Source organism: Emys orbicularis, chromosome 2, assembly GCF_028017835.1.
Source record: "Emys orbicularis isolate rEmyOrb1 chromosome 2, rEmyOrb1.hap1, whole genome shotgun sequence".
Classification (NCBI taxonomy): domain Eukaryota; kingdom Metazoa; phylum Chordata; order Testudines; family Emydidae; genus Emys; species Emys orbicularis.
This window is the reverse complement of record NC_088684.1, coordinates 285,637,637-285,659,110: the sequence shown is the minus strand read 5'-3', so window position 1 is coordinate 285,659,110 and position 21,474 is coordinate 285,637,637. Positions and strand designations below refer to the sequence as shown.

General features: G+C 40.5%; 1 protein-coding gene across 2 annotated transcripts in view; it reads right to left on the bottom strand.

Moving 5' to 3' along the window:
* Nucleotides 1–606: 606 nt before the first annotated feature.
* WDR48 (WD repeat domain 48) overlaps nt 607–21,474 on the bottom strand; it is a 36,832-nt gene continuing 15,964 nt past the window's right edge. For both annotated transcript variants that reach the window (XM_065399042.1, XM_065399041.1), the window contains exons 8-18: nt 20,444–20,518; nt 18,791–18,893; nt 16,570–16,667; nt 14,313–14,420; nt 13,738–13,834; nt 11,557–11,652; nt 8,319–8,424; nt 6,938–7,025; nt 5,504–5,580; nt 4,170–4,362; nt 607–853 (exon numbers count right to left, since the gene is read on the bottom strand). In XM_065399042.1, the coding sequence (XP_065255114.1) occupies nt 758–853; nt 4,170–4,362; nt 5,504–5,580; nt 6,938–7,025; nt 8,319–8,424; nt 11,557–11,652; nt 13,738–13,834; nt 14,313–14,420; nt 16,570–16,667; nt 18,791–18,893; nt 20,444–20,518 (1,137 nt within the window). In that variant the 3' untranslated portion in view covers nt 607–757. The remainder of the gene's footprint in view (nt 854–4,169; nt 4,363–5,503; nt 5,581–6,937; nt 7,026–8,318; nt 8,425–11,556; nt 11,653–13,737; nt 13,835–14,312; nt 14,421–16,569; nt 16,668–18,790; nt 18,894–20,443; nt 20,519–21,474) is intronic.

Here is a 21,474-nt window from a genome sequence, read left to right as displayed (position 1 = left end):
ACAGTGCAGGAAGAATTATATTTTTTAAAAAAATCTATTAAATTTTGCAAAACATGTTTATTCTATTATGATGCACAGCATCACTGGACTGACCCTGCTATAATATTTCTCTAGTATTCTTAATCTGAATGTCAATAGCTCTCTATAAGAACGTTTGAACTGCAGTATTAAAACAATTCTAATTATATTAACTTTTGACTTACAATTAAATGGGCTACTACTTTCAAGTGTGCAATAGTGTTTGGTGTTTTTTGAGATTTCTCTAAGTGGTAAAAATTATTTTTATGAATAACCTGTGAAAAATTATTGTAGGTAATGTACGAATGGAATGTATTAAAAAAAATACAATGCATGCATTATGAACATAGTGACTAATATGGCCAAAACAGTGTTTCATATCAAGCCCGAGCAGATGAAAATTTAATGCTCTGGAAAAAACAAACAAGAAGGAAGCAAAAGTCTGCACTGGATCATCATCTGTTCTCTGTACACCTCACACAACATGAAACACTAGGGACTTCTCATTTCACTTGCTGTGCCTTAACTAGGACAGACTTTAGTTTAAGTCATATAGATTTTTTCCTCTATATTACAGATCTATTAGTCACTTCAATTATTAAATGTATACTCTCTGGTCCATACTGAGTCATTAGAAGTCTCATCTACCTTAGGGTTCAGTGGGCTTCTATAGTACTACTCTTGGAACCAGTACAGTAAGGTCAAGTAAATGAACAACCATTTGAGTCCATCATTCCTTTCACGTTGATTTCTGTCGGTAGTGAAGTGTCAGATCACCACCACTCTTCCATATGAAGTGCTTAACAGTTCGAAGGTCCATATTTGGATCCAAAACCTGCAGTGTAAGAGAATTTATATTTTATTGCAGAAGACTGGTAGATATGTTAAATCTTTGGATGCTGGAAGTTTTGGTTTTCAGACAAGCATATTCTAGGCTGAGAAGTGGTACACCATACTAATGAGGACTGGTGCCAATGGACTAACATACATTAGAGAGCACCAACAGCAGCATATATAGTCTTGGAATGATCATCAGTAAATGTCAGTAAACATCAAAATGTATAGATAGGCAAATAAGAAAAATGCTGCTGCTTGAGTCCCACCTTACTGTCTATAAAAATCTACTGTAATACTGGTATTAGTGGAGTTGGAACAGGGGTGCCATTTAGGTGACTTTAACTTATTGAATCTGAACTTCTGCTGTCTTCCCCCCATAACTGAGACTATTACACTCCTTTCACTTGTGATCCAAGGAAGTTTGAAACCTGCTTCCAAAGTAGCAATGCCTCTTGCTGTGCTATTGCACATATTGCCACTAAATAATTTTACTACTAAACCTAACAGGCAATATAAAAATATGCTCTGAAGTTAGACAGATTTTGAACATGACTAGAAATGTAACAATATTCTAAACCCCATAGTTTATTTGCTTAGTTAATCTTAATGATGTTATACAGAAGTGCGATTACAATTTATTGCAGATGAGCATTCTGATTGATATCAAATTCTAGGAGGCATACAATAGATGAAAATGTGAAATGATTTTTAAAACTAATTTGTTCCTAGTCTGGTTTTACAGCTTTCTAAATAATTTTGTCTGGAAGAGAGGTATACTCTACACAACACTCTAAACACTGGCATCCAACAAACATGAGTAGCTTAAGGCCCTCCTCAATGGAACTCTTCTTTAAAGCCTGTGATCTCTGAGAATAACAAAATACTGTCATCTGTGTTTACTATTCATATCAATATAGCTAGTATATGGTTAATATGATTATTAGCATGAGCAAGAGTTTGGAGTATTAGGCCCCAAAAGAGAATACAGTTCAACAACCAAAATTCTGTGATCTAGACATTTGGTAATGCAATTTATCCACTGTGACAGGGTCAGGCCAGATGGCTAAAGGAGAGTGTTCCTATTGGGAACCAGGCCGCCCGCCCACTGCTTAAGGACCTCCCCCCCAGCCTAAGGGGAGGATTCACAGGGCCTGGAAACCAAATAATTCTGGGGGACAACTAATGAGATAACAGGGACGGGAGTGAGGTCAAAGGGTCAAACAAAGGGAACCTGACGGGGACACCGAGCAGAGAACCCCGGACAGGGCCCACTGCTCCTCGAAGGCGTCAAGGGAGCCAGCGGACGCCGCCCAGAGGAACTCTGCCCGGATGCGTGAGCGGATGGAGGATCGGAAATAGGCCCCACAGTCACAGGAGACCTCATCGGCCAACCTCCTCTCCCTGGTTTTATAGATGGCCGTTTTAGCCAGGGCCAGGAGGAGGTTGACCAGGAGGTCCTGTGGCTTTGTGGGGCCATGGATGGGGAGTGCATAGATAAGGAGGTGAGGGGAAAAGTGGAGCCCGAAGCGTAACAAAATATTTGTGAAGAGCCGGAATAGGGGCTCCAACCTGGCGCACTCCAAGTAAACGTGCGCCAGGGTCTCTCTCCCTCACACCGCAGAAGGGGCAGGTGTCTGGGACGGGGGTAAACCGCGCCAAGTACATGCCTGTGCTCACAGCCCCATGAAGGAGCCGGAGAGTGTTCCTTTTGAGTACCGGGATGTGGGCGAGCGCTAGCTCGCCCACTGCTGAAAGCCCCTCCTCCAGCCTAAGGAGGGGCTACTAAACCCAGAGCCCAACTGAGTGCAGGGGACAACAAAGGCAACAAACAGGCGTGGGGGTTAAAGGGCCAAAACTAAGGAACCAGAAGGGGACACAGAGCAGAGAACCCCAGACAGCGCCCACTGCTCCTCGAAAACATCGAGAGAGCCGGTGGCCGCTGCCCAGAGGAACTCTGCCTGGATACGTGAACGGATGAAAGAATGAAAACTGGCCCCACAGTCACAGGCCCCCCACCCCCGCCAACCTCCTCTCCCTGGTGTTACGAATGGCCACCTTGGCCATGGCTAGGAGGAGGTTGACGAGGTGGTCCCGCGACTTCGTGAGGCCTCGGATCGGGAGTGCATAAAGAAATAAGTGCGGGGAAAAGTGCAGCCAGAACCTCAATAAGAGGTTCTGGAGGAGCCGGAAGAGGGGCTGCAGCCTGGCGCACTGAAGGTATGCGTGCGCCAGGGTCTCCCTCATGCCACAGAAGGGACAGGCTTCAGGGACAGTGGTAAACCGCACCAAGTACATGCCCGTGCTCACGGCCCCATGAAGGAGCCGGAGAGTGTTAGAAGGCAGATATATTAGTCCCAGATGAAGTATATCCCTTTTCCCTGGGTAAGGTAACAGGGGCAGTTCCAGAACAAGCAGGAACTTGCTGGAACCAATTAAGGCAGGCAGGCTAATTAGGACACCTGGAGCCAATTAAGAAGAAACTGCTAGAATCAATTAGGACAGGCTGGCTAATCAGGGCACCTCCGTTTAAAAAGGACCTCACTTCAGTTTGTGGTGTGCATGCGAGGAGCTGGGAGCAAGAGGCACTAGGAGCTGAGAGTGAGAAGGTGTACTGCTGGAGGACTGAGGAGTACAAGCATCATCAGACACCAGGAGAAAGGTCCTGTGGTGAGGATAAAGAAGGTGTTGGGAGGAGGCCATGGGGAAGTAGCCCAGGGAGTTGTAGCTGTCGCACAGTGGTTCCAGGAGGCACTCGACAGCTACAGTCCACAAGGCCCTGGGCTGGCACCCGGAGTAGAGGGCAGGCCCGGGTTCCCCCCAAACCTCCCAACTCCTGATCAGACACAGGAGGAGTTGACCTGGACTGTGGGTTCCACCAGAGGGGAAGGTCTCTGGGCTGTTCCCCGACCCACATGGTGGATCAGCAGAGACTGCGGGGATTGTTCTCCTTCCTTTTCCCCATGCTAGCCGGTGATGAGGTTATCGGAGTAAAACATCAGATTTGAGCCACAAAAGTGGCCAAACTGAGGGCTGCCGTGAATCTCTGAGGCGAGTAAATCCGCCAATAAGCGCAGGACTCACCAAGGTAGATGAGGAACTTTGTCACACCACCCATGCTTTATATGCAAAAAGCAAAATAGTACTATCAGTTAACATTTGAGTTCATAACATAAAATTTAGTTTCAAAGGCATCTGTTTTAAAATAATTTACCTGTAGCACATTTTAAGAACAGTACCTAGAGGTTCACAAATGATTTACTATTGATCATCATATTTTTGAAAGAAGGCCTAAATGAGTGCTTATGTCAACTTACCTGGTCCTGGCACAAGAGTTCAATCTTTTCTTCTGCTAACACAGCAATGTCCTCCTCTTTCTCTTGTTCTCCAGCTTTTTCATTATTGGAGGAGCTAGTTGTCTGAGATTCATTATCCAGGTTTATGATTTTCTCATAAACATGCTCCATCACTTTTCTGACCTGCAGCATGTCACTAGCTGACAATCGATCTCTGTACAAGGTAATTAAAAGTTGTGAAACACCAGATTTAGCCTTTCAAACACTTATCTTCACAGTATCATGTGCAATGATGTTTGCTATAGCAGTTATTTGTTTGTATTATATATTGTTTATAATCTAAAATAATATCTTTATAATAATGCCTTTATATAAATCAATGGTGAAGACTCATCACCATCTGGAATACTGTGTGCAGTACCAGGCACCTTATCTGAAAAGGATATTGCAGAACTAGAGGTTGTTCAGAGAAGAGCAACAAGAATGATCAAGATCTTGCATGGCAAAACTCAGATGAAGAGAGACTGAAAAGACTTGGAATGTTTACCTTAGAAAGGAGATGAATAATAGGGGAGATGATAAAAGTATATAAAATAATGACGTGTAAACAGAAGGGAGGTCAGGAATTTCTGTTTTCCCTATCTTATAACACAAGGGACATTCAATAAAAGTTAAAAAGGTAGGAAATTCAAACCGATAAAAGGAAATACTTTTGTGGGCAACATGTAATTAAACTGTGGAACTCATGCCACAGGAAGTCGTTGAGGCCAAGAACTTATCCAGATTCAAAGAGGGACTGGATGTTTATATGAAGATCAAGAATACACACAGTTGTCATAATTAAAAGACAGCAAACATTTTAAAAAACTCATGCTTCAGGGCTCAAGCCAATCTCTAACTATTAGAAACCAGGATGATGTCCAATGTGAGGGGCAGGTTCTCCCAAGCCTGCCTACTCTGGCGTTTCTTACACCTTTCTCTGATTAAAGCATATGTTTGAGATAGGATACAGGATTAGATAAGACATTGGGTTTGATCCAGCCAAAAATGTTATGGCACCAACTCAAACCTCGTTATTAATACTAAGGTAAAACCTTCTAAAGTACAATTAATTTAAGCCACTGCCATTTACAACTACAATATCTCCTAGATCTTTAAAATATTTTTATATCATCCAGTATAGCAGGATATTGTCCTGTAACACTAAATACCTTCTCTCCCAAGAATTGAGACAGCACGTTCAATGTTGTTGTCTGGATTAACCAAGGGTACTGTTATTCTCTTTGGCATACCCTTTTACGAGTCTGCTAATATCAGTATCTCTGAAATATTAAGAGTCAAAAATATATACATACTTTTTTAAAGTTTTTGCCCCTGAAGACGAATGAGGTTGAAGGTAGAAGGGAATCTTATTGAATTTGGGCATATTTTTCTAAAAGGAAACAAAATGTTACATTTAGTACCAATTGGCATCACACAAATTATATTCACTTCATTATTTCCCATTGGAAAGTGTGTTTACCTAATGTGTATTATTATATCAAATAAAAATGAGATTTTCTCTAGCACAACCATTGAGGACAACTTTTCTTTGAATTGCTTAAGCTTCTGAGGTGCTCAGATTTATCTGATGCAAGTCCTTTGTTTGCCTAGCTTTTATATAAGTTGGAGCTCATTTCAGCAGAAGCAGGTGGGTGTAAAGTGTACAGCACTTCTATACGATAAGAAGTCAAAACACTAAATATTTTGTTTAAAAAACGACTAAGTTTTAAAAAAGAAAGACTGAGTATCTGGAATACAGCATCAGAAATCAGGTTTCTTAGAAGGTGATTTGTTAAGAAATTGAATCAAATTCCAGACACATGTGAAGAACACTTCACCCCAACCAGGCTACGAGGGACATTTAGTATGGTTCTAACTCAAAAAATGTACCTTTTCTTCTCTTGGACTCCCCCAAATTCATCTTATTTCAGTATGCCAGCAAGCGACACCCCAGTAGACACTACGTTGGTCATTTCCCCGTCAACCAGGAGACCCCATGAAGCTGGCTTGTTTGAGAGGAAGCCAAGGTGGTGTTTAAGATAGAGATCTTCACAGGCCTAATTTTAAAACCTGACCCAGACCCAAACTGACAATGCTGAGTCATTTTCAGAACTGATGCAACCTGAACCCAACACTTTCCCCCCAAAACCTGTCAGCACCGTCAACCAGCACCTGGAGGCTGTGATTTGTCAGCATGCTTACTTCATTGCACAGTGGCAGCAGCCAGCAGAAGTGGGGCACACAGCTTCTACCATGCCAAGCCCACAGGCGGAAAGCAGCTGGAGACAGAACACCGACATGGGGAGTGGCAAGCCCCCACTAGGCCAAGCCCCATGTGACAATGCTGACATAGGTTTGGGGGTGGGGAGTGTTGGGTTTGGGTTGGTTCTGAAAATGACAAATTGACACTCCTGGATTGGGTTTGAGTCAAGGCCAGGCTTTAAAATTAGGTTGAAGGAGACCTCTATCTGACACATCACTCTGGTTCCTATTGGTTTATGGAACATAAGCCCAGTGCATGCTGGGAAATAGGGATTTACAATGGGCAGGTGCCAGCAACCTGTAGCGAGGCTGAATTTCAATGGTATATGAGAAGAGTGTTTTGAGCTAGTAATGCCTTGAATACCCCATTAGGTCTGATTACTGAAGATATTCAATATACATTACTTGAGATGCTGGAGTCTAGTTAAATTCCTTTGCAGTTCACCTTTAAAAGAAGGGGAAAGTCTATACCTAATGACACTTACATCCACAGTGATGTCAATTACCCATTGTGGCACAGTTTCATTAAGCAGCATAGATTCAGTTTCACCACCTGAATCCCGACATAATAATCTAAAATATACAGAAATGAGTTTCATAAATAATACATTTAAGCATTGAGAAGAAAATTGCTGTACAGCACATAAATTACAGAACCTAAATGCAAAGATCAAAAAAGTGCACAAACAGTGATAGGCAAATACAGATATTAGTAAAATAATCAATCAGTTAATCAGATGAAAAAATAATAGTTCCATAGCCACCAGTTAAGCAACATTAGTGTTTTAGGAATTTTGTTTAAATGAACTTTAAATTCAAAATAAATTGTTTAAAAAAAACAAACAAGTATATACATTCTAGCAGTTTTGGGCTCCAATCCTTCAAGTTTGATGTGTGTGGGTGTACCCTTGCCCTTGTGTAGAGCCCCACTGATTGAATGGAACTTTCTGTAGACATAAGCATCTGCCAGTGCAGATCAAACTGAAGGGCTGGAATCCTTAGTTAAAATTCAAAAGGATTAAGAGCTGCGGGAATGGGGTTCATTTTAAATTGAAAATGTATGCTCATTTTACTTGAATAACCTGTGATCTGAAAGTTACACTGCTCCCAGGCTTGGGATGTGCTATATTCAGTTCTGGAAAACGAAGAAACCTAGACTGAAAAACTAGTCTTAATTTAAGAACAGATATATTCAGTTACCAGGGATAAACATGAATGCTTTACGACATTCAAAAGCCTGGCATCCCAGGGATATTCATCATGATATATTAGGTGCTAAAGTCATGCTGGAATCAAAGTGGTGTAAAAGACAAGATGGATGGTAATCAGAGTGGCATGATAAGATCTCATATTACTTGACTGGTCAGACCTAAGAGCACTCTGATAGACCAGCAAATATACTTTTAGGAGAAGTTCCCCAGACCAGTGGATCAGAAAAGAAAAAAAAAAAAATCTCACCCCTGCAGACTAACACTGCAGCACCATAATAAAAGACAATTATACACTAAGCCCTGCTAGAACTTAAAGTACATTAAATAGTCTTAGGAGGAAAATGAATCAGCTTTTGGTTGCCATTAACTGGTCTATAGGAAAGATGGTGTACAGGAAGTGCTCTCAGAGCTATAAATCAACAAGTCCTTGTAAGAGTTACTGTAGAATTCATGACCTTGTAATGCACCGTGTCTTGATGATTTGGAATCTAGATGTTCCTAGTCTGACTATGGAATGATATTATCAGCCACAAACCAACTTTGTATGGTCAAGCTTCTATTTCCTGGACATTGATTAATTTCTGAAATTGTCCAAGAGCCAAAAAGAAAATAATTCTATTGCTTTAGCCACACTGCATTCTCTGAATTTCTGTACCTGAACAAAGTGCGTCCTCCAGCTTCACCAAAGATAACTGGTGTATGCGGTGGTACCTGAAAGTATCCATTTCCTTTCTGTACTCTGTTCTCCTGCTCACCATTCACTATGGAAAAATATACAACAAGACTATATATCTAGTTTTAGAGCCAAGTATACAGACTAACACAAGTTATTGTCTCTTTTCAATACAGTGATGAATTAAAAAAAGGAAATAAACAAAACACATGCAAAGATGAAGTGTTGATTTCTCATAAACCAGAATTTCCAACACTTAAATATTTCATGAGAAATACCAAAGCACAATTAATACATTATAACTCTGTAGGAGGCAGATCTCAAATGTCTGATGTACAAGACAATAGGGGCCATGAGTGGGACATTGATTTACTATCAGTTTTCCCCAGTTTCTGAGCAATACAGAGGTGTAAGTATCTGGGGGAATTGAATGACCCTTACTTTAGAGGTGAGCAAGAAAAAGAATCATTCTGCAAAGGCAATTATTTCACATCCAAAGCAACGTCTTAACAAGCATCGTCTTTGCTTTCCAACCTAACTACCACTCTGAAACAGAGGACCAGGAGAACTTGACAGAGACATCTTGATTTCACTGCACTGTACATTCCATTAATTATTGATCAGGTTCATGTCTATGGACTATACAACTAGAAGTGACCGATGACATTTCAAATGCAGAGGGTCAGATTAAAAGAGCAGTATTGGTGATTCACTTGTTACAGACTGACTACAGCTTTCAAAATGAAATTATTTGATAAATAATAATTATTTTGCAGTGCAATGTAAAGTTCTCTGAAAAATGTGGGCAAAAACTGTTGGGTGCAATGCCTTTCAGTCAGAAAAGAACCCAGACTTACTATGTGGTATCTGAAATCCACCAATTACCAACTTTTAATGTTCTGTTGAACGCTACAACATACAGTACCAGAAAATTGAATAATATGGGTTCCTGTGGATCATATGGGTTCCAAAAAGACTGCTTAGCTCATTTATGAGCAGAGCATAAAATAAATGGAGGATCAGAATTCATAGCCAAGAGTAGAGTCTAGAGATAAGACTATTGTATATTCCCATGCCCGGAGCTCATCAGAAACAAAATAAAATCATTCTAGAAATTAGAAGGGAGAAATTTGGGGGTTTTAGAAATTTCTTTAAAATAATTTGGTGTTACCCCCCTGAGTTGTTTATTTTTTAAAAAAATCAAACTTTTTTGGAAGCAGTGGAAATTTCAGCTTAAAAAAAAAAAAATCCCACTGGAAGTAAGGTAGGGGAATGGTGCTACCTCAGCATGCATCAGGACCCTGTTCTCAAATGCTTCAAAAACACAACATAGATGCCAAGAGACATCCCTTTTTGTTAATAAGCAGATTTCAAACCCGTGTCCTCCAACTTATTTTCCATAATGCTGACTCCAGGGAAACTATGAACACTTTTCTCCCCGAGTTTTTTCCCCAGACTACAAAATTAATGAAGTATTTTATTTCTAAAATAGTTAGTATTCAGCTTGCCTATCTACAGTCTGTGTGTGGTCCCTCAGCTCTCTATTAACAATATCACTGATCCAAGAGACCCCCAGTGCACTTCTGATTTCCCAAGCCACTAGTAAGTATTTGCTTTGTATTGTTAAATTTTAATATTTTAAGAGCAAATTTAGAACCTGGTTTTACAATACTTATTTACCTGACTAGTCCTACTAAAGTACAGTACTATTCACGAGTCTATAGGAGAATCATGTCTCTAATAACCTGGAAAGTTTGTAAATTGCCACTCCTTATTCTTCCCACCTCAAGACTAAGGGCTTGTCTACACTACTGCTTAAGTTGATGCAAGTTATGTCGCTGAGGGGTGTGAAAAAACCACCTCCCTGAGCAACGTAACTTACATTGACTTAACATGGTGTCTACACCGCACTATACTGGTGGGAGAGCATGCTCCCGTTGACGTAGCATGTCTTCACCAGATGCGCTAAATTGACGCGGCTGCATCAATCGCAGCAGCGCCAATTTAGCACGGTAGTGAAGACAAGCCCTTAAGCCTTCTAAATACACAGCACAGGAAGTAACAATGCAAGAGCCTCCAAAATAGCCTAACAGAGTGCCTCAACCCCATTCTGAGACCACACTGTGAGTGAAATAGTAGCTAAACCCACATAATCTATAGGAACATAGGACTGGAAGGGACCTCCTAGGTCACCAAGTCCAGTCACTTGCTATAACAAGCAATTTCATCATATAATCCCATTCATAATTTTATCAAACTGCATCTTAAACCTAGTTAGATTGTCCCAACTACTCCTATTGGAAGGTTGTTCCAGAATTTCACTCCTCCAATCGTTAGAAAACTTTTTCCAATTTCCACATTAAATTTATTCCAACACATGACAAGGATTTCAGCTGAAGGCCAATCTGATAAAAGAGCCAAGAGATTACCAAAACTAATAGTTTTGTAAGGTAAACAGCTGTAAGACACCACCTCATTTTATGATGACCATTAAATAGCCAATGGACACCGAAAACTTTTGAATGGCTTTGGCCCTGGCTGGATGTGAACTTGTGTCCCAGTGAAAGGCTCTACCAATCAGCTTCCAAGCCTTTAAGCTACAGTTTCTCTTATTTTCTGCCAAATCCACCCACCTATCTTGTTTGCCATTTACATAACCCTGTTGTTAACCTCACCTTTCCTTTGTAGATTACTCCAGAAAGTAGCCTCCTGGGTCAGTACACAATTCTATTTTCAACACCCATTCAGTATAACACATTCCAACAAACATGACTGCTATTTATTAGTTTATACTACCCAGTAATGTCTACAAGCAAATTAGGCAATGTGCCCTGGATACTTACCCAGAAAAGCATAACTGAATTACTCCCATTCCTCTGCCCTGTCTAGAACTTAAGGAATTTATTCTCTCCCTTAAAAGCCCAGCCTCTTAATTTTACCAGAATTTTTTTTTCACTGCCAACTAATAGCATTTCTGTAAATTCACCCTCAATGCAGAATCAGCTTTTCAATTGTTTCCTCTTTATTGTGGAGTTCCAAAGGCTTTTAAACAGCACTATTGTCAGTGGAGGAGTGCTACTTGAAACATTCCAAAGCAATGTTATATTAAAGCTATTGTACGTGTAGAGACAACTGTAAAAACTCACATAAAACAAAATAGCTATGAATGATAGAGACAAAAGGACTGAAAGATTCCTATATTGTACAGGTGAACACTAACCATGATTTATTTCATTTTCCTCTTCATCCATTGGATTGATGTGTGTTCTAGGCCAATACTCTAGAAGAGCTTGTAGTAGAAGCCCTCCAAGATTCACTATAACACATGATTAAAAACATAGAATATAATTATGTAAAATCACTGACAGTTTAGAAAAAAAGACAACTCTCCATGTTTTTAATTCACAGCTGGTTAATATATGCCAATTGTTTGTATTTCTTATCAAAGCTTAAGAAGTTAATGCAAGAGAAATTAAACATTTAAAAAAAACATTGGGTCCCAATCCTGCAATGAACTCCATGCTGGCACTGAGGTCCACTGATGTGGAGTTCATCTCAGGGTCAGGGGCTTAGGCCCAGATCCACAAATGGAGTTAGGTGTCTAACTCCCACTTTAATCCTCAAAACCCTGGCTACTAACCCTGAAGGTGCCTAAAATCCTTTGGCACCTAAATTTCCAATAAAGTCTTTATGACACCTAAGTTTCTATTTCTGGGTACGTGCACTGCTGCCTCACTCGAAGAGCTTGAATACCCATCTCATGCCTAAGCCCCAGAAGGATCTTTGAACCATGTGAAACTAGGCATTCCTTTGACTAACTTGATGGCTGGGCCCAATCTGGTGGACATGCTCTGAGCACATTAATTCCAAACAAAACTGCGAGGGGGAAAGGAGGAAGAGGAACCTGCAGCAACCTCCCTAACCTTTAGTCCAGTGGTTAGGGCAGTGTTTCCCAAATAGTTGATCCCAATCCACCTGTGCGTTATGGGAAAGTTTTAGATGGTTGCCACATCCAGGGCCAGATGAACTTGTCACTTGACCCTGACCTAGGCAAACATACACTTCACCTGGCCTGGCCAAAAAGCCTCAGGCGGGGGTGGAGAGAAGAGGAGGAGACTGGTGAGCAAGCCTGCCTTGACCTCATCCCACAGTGGGGCTGGGCCCAGTTCCCCACTCTGGTTGTTGCGACCTGGCACACGAGGCTGCAGCAACCACTCAGGTTTGGCCTGGCCAACCCTCCCTCATGAGAGACCTGAGTGGTGCTGAGACCTTGAGCGTCAGGTTGCACAGGGCAGGAGAGCTTGCCCTTCAACCCCACCCCCACCCATCTAGGTCTTCCCTCTATGCTGGGCCAGGATTAGGGTTGTGGTAACAGGGCAGAGGGTGCATATACGTAAATGATGGGTCACAAAAGAAAAACAAAGCTGTTGGTGGGTTGCCTTTGGTAAAACATTTGGGAACCAGTGGGCTAGGACACTCACCTGAGACATGAGAGAACCCTGTTCAAATCTTCTCTTCTTTCAAGGCACAGGGGGGAATTGAACCGGAGTCCCCCATTTCCTGGGTGATTTCACTAACCACTGGACTAAAGGTTATACAGATGGCTGCCACTTCCAGTACCCTCCCCACTCACACACACCCCCTCGGGCTTTTGCATGGACTTAGGTGTGTGCTGCCATTCTTCTTGTAAGAAACAGCTTAGGTGCCTGACTCCAAGAAGGGATCTATAGCTAGGAATCCTAAGTGGAGATAGGCACCTAATTCCCTTTGAGGGACAGGGCTTAGGACACACCTTTTTCCTTGGCATCTGCTACTGGCTAGCTTAGGCAGCTCCTCACCTAGCACTTTGGCTTTTGTGGATCCCATTCCTAGGTGCCTAACTCTCTCCATGCACTAAGCAGGGAGTCCTATGTCCAACGCTGGTTTGTGGATTCCACTGGGTTGCAAAGCACCTAGAAGTTAGGTGCTCCCGTGCTCTGTGTTGCAATGCCTAAGTTGTTTTGTGGATTTGGGCCTTAAGTCTTTAGTCTTATAGAAAAAGCTAATTTTGCTATAATGCCCGTCAGCTTGAATAGTTTTTAACAATTATTTTAAGATACGAGTTTATTACAGTATTATTCTCTAGTTCAGATCTTTCATGTAATAATTCCAGTCTAGCATTTTTCATTTTGCTTTTTGAAGGAAAATGAAATGGACAAATGAAATAGACAAAGTGAACACAAGATTGCCATTATAAAGCATCTCAGTGCATTTTCATTGGAGTCTCATTTGGAAGATTTAGTCTCAAGAAAAGTGGGGAAGTCCAAGCAAGCACAAAATTACCATCTACCAGAAATATACTAATTTATGTAATGGGGTTTTGTATTGTTTGAATGAAATGTTAATTTCAATTAAAACTCACATTTTGGATCAGATCCATCTGGACTGCTAAACCCAGCATCTTTTGCTGAGACCCAAGCTGCAAAGCAGTCACTCTCATCTAAAGTAATTGTCAACATCTGTCAAAAGAAGACCATTGGGAGGAATACAATATGAATATTGTATTAAGAATCCTGCAGGTTTCTTTTATATATACAGAAGACACACTAAACTGCAACTACAAAATATGGCAGTGTTTGATTATACACAGACTGTCTACAAACACTCCATTTGTCAAATTTTATTACATTAGTAATTGCAGTGTACAAGATTAGTTTAAACCAACATTATCTCCTTACAAAGAATTCTGTAATTAACTACTTTTCAAGTTATCAAGATCCAAAGAAGCATTCACTGACATGTTGATTGAAAGATAAATTATACATCAGATAATCGAAATATAGTTTATGCCACACACACATTAAATTAAATTTTAGAGTCAAAGCTTTATATGGCTCACAGAAGGCTTGCTTAATAAAGTATATATGTGAATGCTTTCATGAATGGTCATATGAAATGACAAACGCCCAAATTAGGAAAGAATTTAAGTTGTCTTACCCCAGTTTTTAAGTCTACTGAGAACCAGTTTGGCACATACACCATTTTAAATCTCTTCTTAATTTCTTCTTCAAAATCTACTTTCCCAAGGTCTTCAACTTTACATGCCTGTACACCAGAATATTAAAAAAATGTGGAAGTTTCTTAATACTGAATATGCAGTCAAATCCACTGTTAAAACCTTTAATTTGCATATCAGAAATTGTATGCTAAGTAAGCTTTTTATTTTTTTTGATAGCTTGATGCCACTGCCCTCCAAACACTAAAACAGAGAAGTATGGAAGCACTACTTCAAAACAATATAAACTTCTTCCCCAGTGTTGAACGTTGCCTTGCCTTGAACTGTAGTTCATTAAAAAAAAAAAAAAAACTTTGACTGAATCAAAGAAAAAAGGAACAGAATGAATATTAATACTATTCATTACAAGTTCAGCATCTACTAGTTCTATAAAAATGATACTCTGATAGTGGTATTTATTGATCTATTGACAAATTAATACAAAAATGGATTTTGAAATGCTCTTTTTATTTTTAACTTCCTTTTTAATCTGAAAGAATTACTTACCTGTTCTTAGACTTGTCAGTAAAGACACCCTCCTCTCCTCCCCCCACTACTGGAGTGCACCTGCACGCTAAGTTTGGAACCTCTAGTAAGGTCTGAGCAGTGCTATGGCTCTCAGATACTCTCTTGAGTCATGGAAAACTCTGGTATAAGACATGACCCTCCCCCCACCAAAACCGTCATTTACTCTCAGTTCCTTACACTCTCTCAGAATCGAATGTAGGTTCCAGGCAGTAGGGATGGAGGGTGGAGTCATAAGTGAGTAACTCTTCTCTCTTTGCTTTAAATATACTCAGTACAGATCCCCAGTTTTAGAGTGGACTGAATCTATAGAGAAACTTCTTGTGAGCTAGTGGGTATCCCAGTCCCTGAAGGCAAGGTGCATTCAACTACATTTAGGGCATGCCTTTGGAATGTTCCAATAGTGAAATATGTAAAGATGCTATCAGGTGCTCAGTTAATCCTTTACGCAACACTGATCTCTGGACTTGGCCAAGAGATCTAATGCCCACCTCAGGAGAGCAGTTTTCTATAGTTGCGCGATTAGATAGCCTCCTCATCAATTTCCTACTGCTAGTGAATCTCCCCAATTTGTACTGACAGTCTACAAAGGGAGAAAGAAAAGTTACTCACCTTTCTCTGGAATTCTTCAAGCAGACTGTTATTACAAATACACTCTTCAACCTCCATCCCTGTTTCTTCAGTCTATAATGGATTCTAAGGCACTGTAGGGTACCGCACTTTGTTATAGAACCTTGTCTGGAGCATTCCATGTATCAAGAGAAAATGCCAATTTCTCAAAAGCACTTACACGCCTTAAAAGCCCATATCCCACTGACATTTGGAGAGACTTAGGAGCCTAAGTGCCAGTCACTTTTGTAAATGGAATTCAGGCATTTTTGAAAGTGTTACCAAAGATCCAAGCAGATCCCACAACAGTCAGGTTTTTTAGAAGGTATATGCAACCTGAACTGGCATTTCCTGATTTATGCTGCTTATTGATGATAATTAAGGATAAGATTTGGTCATGGATATTTTTAGTAAAAGTCACAGACAGGTCACGGGCAATAAAGAAAGATTCATGGAAGCCCGTGACCTGTCCGTGACTTTTACTAAAAATGTCCATGACCAAATGGGGAGCTCAGCTGTGGGGCCCCCACACCACCCACAGTGGCTAGGCAGCTGCAGGGGCCCACTTGGAGCTCCGTGGGCCCCTGCTGCCTGGGAGGGCCCCCGCGGCAGCTGGGAGCCACGGGGAGCCCCCACCGTCCGCAATGGCTGGGAGCTGTGGGGGCCCCCCTCAGTTCCTGGCCACCGTGGGCTGAAGTCACAGAGGTCACTGGAAGTCATGGATTCCGTGACTTCTGCGACCTCCGTGAAAAAATCATAGCCTTAATGATAATATTTTAACTGATGTCCATCTGTTTCCCTCCCCCCCATGCATTGTTGTGTTCAGTGTTTTATTTTAAAGACAGAATTTTAAACACATTCATGTAAGAATGAACAGTAATGCAGCAGAAGAGACAAATATCATCCCTTATCAATGAGAGTCTTTAAAAAATACTTGCACTATGTTTTGTGGCACAATGAGGACCCTATTTTCTCCAATCATCACCTCACATGCAGACAAATAGCAAAGGAAACAGAAGACCAGAAATCCATTAATACATGTCTAATCCAAAATTTTACACTTACCTTCAATACATCCCAGTATGCCACATTGTTATTTGTATCTTTGGTTAATATACGTCTCTTGTCATTAAGAATGTGGCACTGAATAATACTAGCACCCCCTAGCAGTTATAAAGAAGAAATAAAGTCAGCAATGCCTTTTCATTTAATTAAAAAAAACAACAACGTTAGACTGCTACAAAAGTAGAGGCTATTCCTCAGCTCCACCAATTTGGCATGAAGCTATTTCAGCACATAATGAATATATGGCATATCTGCATGTGTTTGAACAATGATGTTGATATATTGTACAGTCAATTGCTTAACCCACTTTGGGTTGTTATGAAATATACTCAAAAGATAAAATAACCAATTTCAGTCAAGTTTATTGCTATACAGCAGGGGTTCTCAAACTTCATTGCACTGCGACCCCCTTCTGACAACAAAAATTACTACATGACCCCAGGAGGGGAGACTGAAGCCTGAGCCTGCCTGAGCCCCACCATCCCAGGTAGAGGGGGGCCAAAGCCCAAACCCCGCTGACCTGGGCAGGGGGGCAAAGCTGAAGCCCAAGGACTTCAGCCCCAAGTGGGAAGCCTGTAACCTGAGCCCTGCTGCCCAGGGCTGAAGCCCTTGGGCTTTGGTCCCAGGAGGTGGGGTTTGGGCTTGGGCTTCGGCCCCGGCAAGTCTAACACCGGCCCTGGTGACCCTACTAAAATGGGGTCGTGACTCACTTTAGGGTCCCAACCCACAGTTTGAGAACCGCTGCTATACAGCAATGATAATATAATACAGGAAAAAGGTTCTATACAGAGACTATAATATGAGCTTGATCCAAAGCCCCTTGAAATCAATGGAAACGTCCATATTGACTTCAGTGGGCTTTAGAGCAGGTCTTACGTCATTTATAGGCTTTAACTATGACAATGATTTTGAAATTATACTTAACAGGGAGCAGTATTTGATATTTATCTGAAATAACTAATCACATTTCCAACTCTTAATAACTCACAGATCTTACATTATGGTCATAGTTAACAAAGTACCAATACAATAACCCTAAAATCAAAGGCTGAGAAGGGTTAGTGAATTTTTTTTTAAATTAGATTGTTCACCTCACAAGCTAAAAATATGCCTGACACACACAGTTGTAGGATACTATTATACAAAACATGCTATTTTCTGTAGTTCAGGTTATAGCAGAGACAAAATACCAAGGCATTCATGCACTTAATTTATTATAACTTTATTAAAATGTCTTCTCTGAATATAAAAAGTTAATACTTTTTAGATGCTAAATTTTTTTTTTTTTAGCTAAATTGCCCTGGTTATGATTGACATGTATATTTATCCATCTTCACATGTGGTTTGGTCATATCGTTTATCTAAGGTACTCAAATGCATATAAGGCACTCAATCTTTATTTATCCTCAATACCCCTGTGAGGTAATGTAAGGAAGTAGTATTATGCCCATTTTAGAGAGACTAAGGGTATATCTACACTTAAGAAAAAAGTGTGTTTTTAACTGAGGTTAGCTAACTCAGGTTACAGTAGCAGTGAAGACACAGCAACTCTGCTTTTAACTCATGTCAGCAGCTCAAGTTCAACCCCAGGTTTCCTTATAGGCTTTATCTTGAGCTGCTAACCCAAGTTAAAAGCCAGGTTGCCACGTCTTCATTGCTTTTTAAACAGCATTAGAGAACTTGAGTTAGCGAACCCAAAAACCACACTTTTTTTCTGCAGTGGAGACATATCCTAAGAGAATTGCCCAAGGTCTCACAGGAAGAATGTGATGGAGCAGGCTAGCACCCAACTCATGGGACTGGTCCCTTATTTTCTCAAAGGCCTTGACCATCAGCTCTGATAGACCAAGTTAGAATGAGCAACTGGGTTGAACGGGTGATATCTAGAAGAGCCGTCTCCCAAACCCCTCCCATTCCAACACATTCCCGCCCCACTAAGTTTATAAGAGAACAGTTTAAATGCTTTTAGTGGAAATTTCTGTTGTTGTTCTTCCACTTAATGTTCACATACCATACTAAATTTTTATATTGCAAAATTTTTATATTGCATTTTCAGATAAATATGGGCCTAACCCAGGGCCCCATGAAGACAATGGAAAGGCTCCAAAAGAATTGTATGTGCTTTGGAACAGGTCCCGTATTTGTCACGCTACCCTCTTCACCTGCCATTTTTGCTAGCAATATTAATTATTTTTTGAGATGTTCTGAAAGATCCATTTACCTTTGATAACTTGGTCAGGCTGTGTACAAAGAGGTGTTATAGGATTAGTACAGTCATTGTCATAGTCCCCAGAAGCTCTAAAATTATGAATTCCCTTCAAAGTCTAAAAGAAGAGACAAAAGCATGACAGTCATAATTTGCAGAGATCATTAAAACCTATGAACACGGCTAGCCAAGGTGAGTGAGGTAATATCTTTTATTGGACCAACTTCAGTCAGTGAAAGAGACAAGCTTTCGTGCTAACTCAAAAGCCTGTCTCTCACCTCATACAAGTCCACTCAATCCTACTTCTTGTTCAGCCAATCGCTAAGACAAACAAGTTTGTTTACATTTACAGGAGAGAATACTGCCCGCTTCTTCTTTATAATGTCACCTAAAAGCCAGAACAGGCGTTCACATAGCACTGTTGTAGCCAGTGTTGCAAGGTATTTACGTGCCAGATATGCTAAACATTCATATGCCTGTTCATGCTTCAACTTGTAGGCTCTAAAGTTTTATATTGTTTTGTTTTTGAATGCAGATGTGACGTAGTGGGGATTTTCCCTTATTATGTTATATGTGAGCCTATGTGAGTCTTATTGTTTTGCATGAATGCGGTGTGTGCCTCAGTTTCCCTGTGTATTGCACCAATGTCTAGGTGGTGGGAATAAGGGTGTGTGACTTTTTTGCGGGGCTACTCCAGCTGCCTGAATGGATGCTCTGGCCGCCCCTTCGTAACCTGAGACCCAGGAGGGGGATGCGACCAGGTGACTCTTGGCCCGGGAAGCGAGACAAAGGCAGAGGAGGAGCAATGGGCAGGGCAGGGGCCAGGCAGCTGGAAGTGAGTCAGTCTCAGCTGGCTTGGGGCACAGGGGGAGGACCAGAGCGCAGGCTCTGGCCTCCCCTCCCCCCAAGATGGACTTGGATGAAAGTCACTGATTTCTGTGCTAGCAAGTTCTGTTCTACGCTGTGTTCCTGTCAACTAATAAACCTTCTGTTTTACCGGCTGGCTGAGAGTCACGTCTGACTGCAGAGTTGGGGTGCAGGGCCCTTTGGCTTCCCCAGGAACCCCGCCCGGGCGGACTCGCTGTGGGAAGTGCACAATGTGGAAGGGGATGCTGAATGCGCAAGGTCAGACCCAGGAAGCTCGAAGCTGTGTAAGCTTCTTGCCCTGGAGACAGTATGTTCAGAGAGAGGAGGCATGCTCCTCCAGAGTCCTGACTGGCTTCATATGGTGTAGTTCCAGAGCATCGCCCCGATGACTCCAGGACAGCAGTTACGTAAAAATAAATTCTACATTTGTAATTTGCACTTTCACGATAGAGAGTGCACTACACTTGTATGAGGTGAATTGAAAAATACTATTTCTTTTATTTTTACAGTGCAAATATCTGTAATAAAAATAATAATATAAAGTGAGCACTGTACACTTTCTATGCTGTGTTGTAACTGAAATCAATATATTTTAAAATGTAGAGAAAACATCCAAAATATTTATAATAAATTTTAATTGGTATTCTATTATTTAACTATGAGATTAAAACTGAGATTAATTGCGACTGTTTTTAAATCGTGAGATTGTGATTTTTTAAAAAAAATTATTTGACAGCCCTATACTAAACTCATACTGAACTTAAATTTTAGCCATATAATGGACAAAAGAAAATCACTCACCCACTTATTGACAGAAGATTTAGTTGTTGCAACCCAAAGGGCTGGAGGAGGATCAGCTGATCTATCAAGTTCCATCTGAATAATTAAACCACAGAACACTTTTAAATACCCTAAGTTTAACTTTTTTCTTTTCAAGAATGTTTTGCTTTCGAGTGACCTCCAGTCATTGCCAGATGTGCTCCAGAAACAGTACTACCTTCAAGCTTACTGAAGAGATACAAGTTTCAATACAGTAAACAGCTCATTGTAATTTTTAACTTTATCGGTGATTTTAAATTTCATTACAAACAATAAAAACTATTTTAAATCTCTAAAAACATTTTAGATGTGACTAGAAATTGTGTAGTTTAAATAAATATTTAATATGTTTAAGTTGTTTTTAGCTAATCAGCTGTGGTTTAAAATGTTTTGAAACTACAGTATTTTTATACATTATCTAAGATTTTAATATTTGACAGGATGATCATTTTTAAAAGATACACTTAAAGCTCAGTACCACTAAATATGTAGAATTTCAGAAAATTAGATTCACTTGCTGGTTTACTATAGCAGTAGTGATCCATCCTCGTTAAGGATTATAGAACATTTCTATTCTAGCCCTATGTGTGATCACAATTTTTTTAATTTCATTTTCAGTTGAGATTTTCCAGGTTTTGACCCCTTTAAAAACTAAACTTTAGATATGCACAGTATATTTTGAATATGTTTCTTTTGCTAAGCCACTAAAGCATGCAGCTAAGGAAGACCAGACTGCTCATGCATTTTAGCTGTGCATTAGAATATACACCTCTTGGGGTCCCAGCTGTTCCAATGGTACATAGTCAAATAGTGATCAGCTATGACATTCTCCTTCCCTCATCTTTTTTCCTTGTTTTTAAAAAATAAGACCTTGGATTTTTGTATTCAATTTCCTAAATTAAGAGAATGTTACTGTTGCAAAATTAGTTGCTCCAAAGCCCTATACAACCTTAACTCTGCTCTCCTTTGTGAGTATGCATCACAGTACAGTCTAGTTACATGATCATATACAA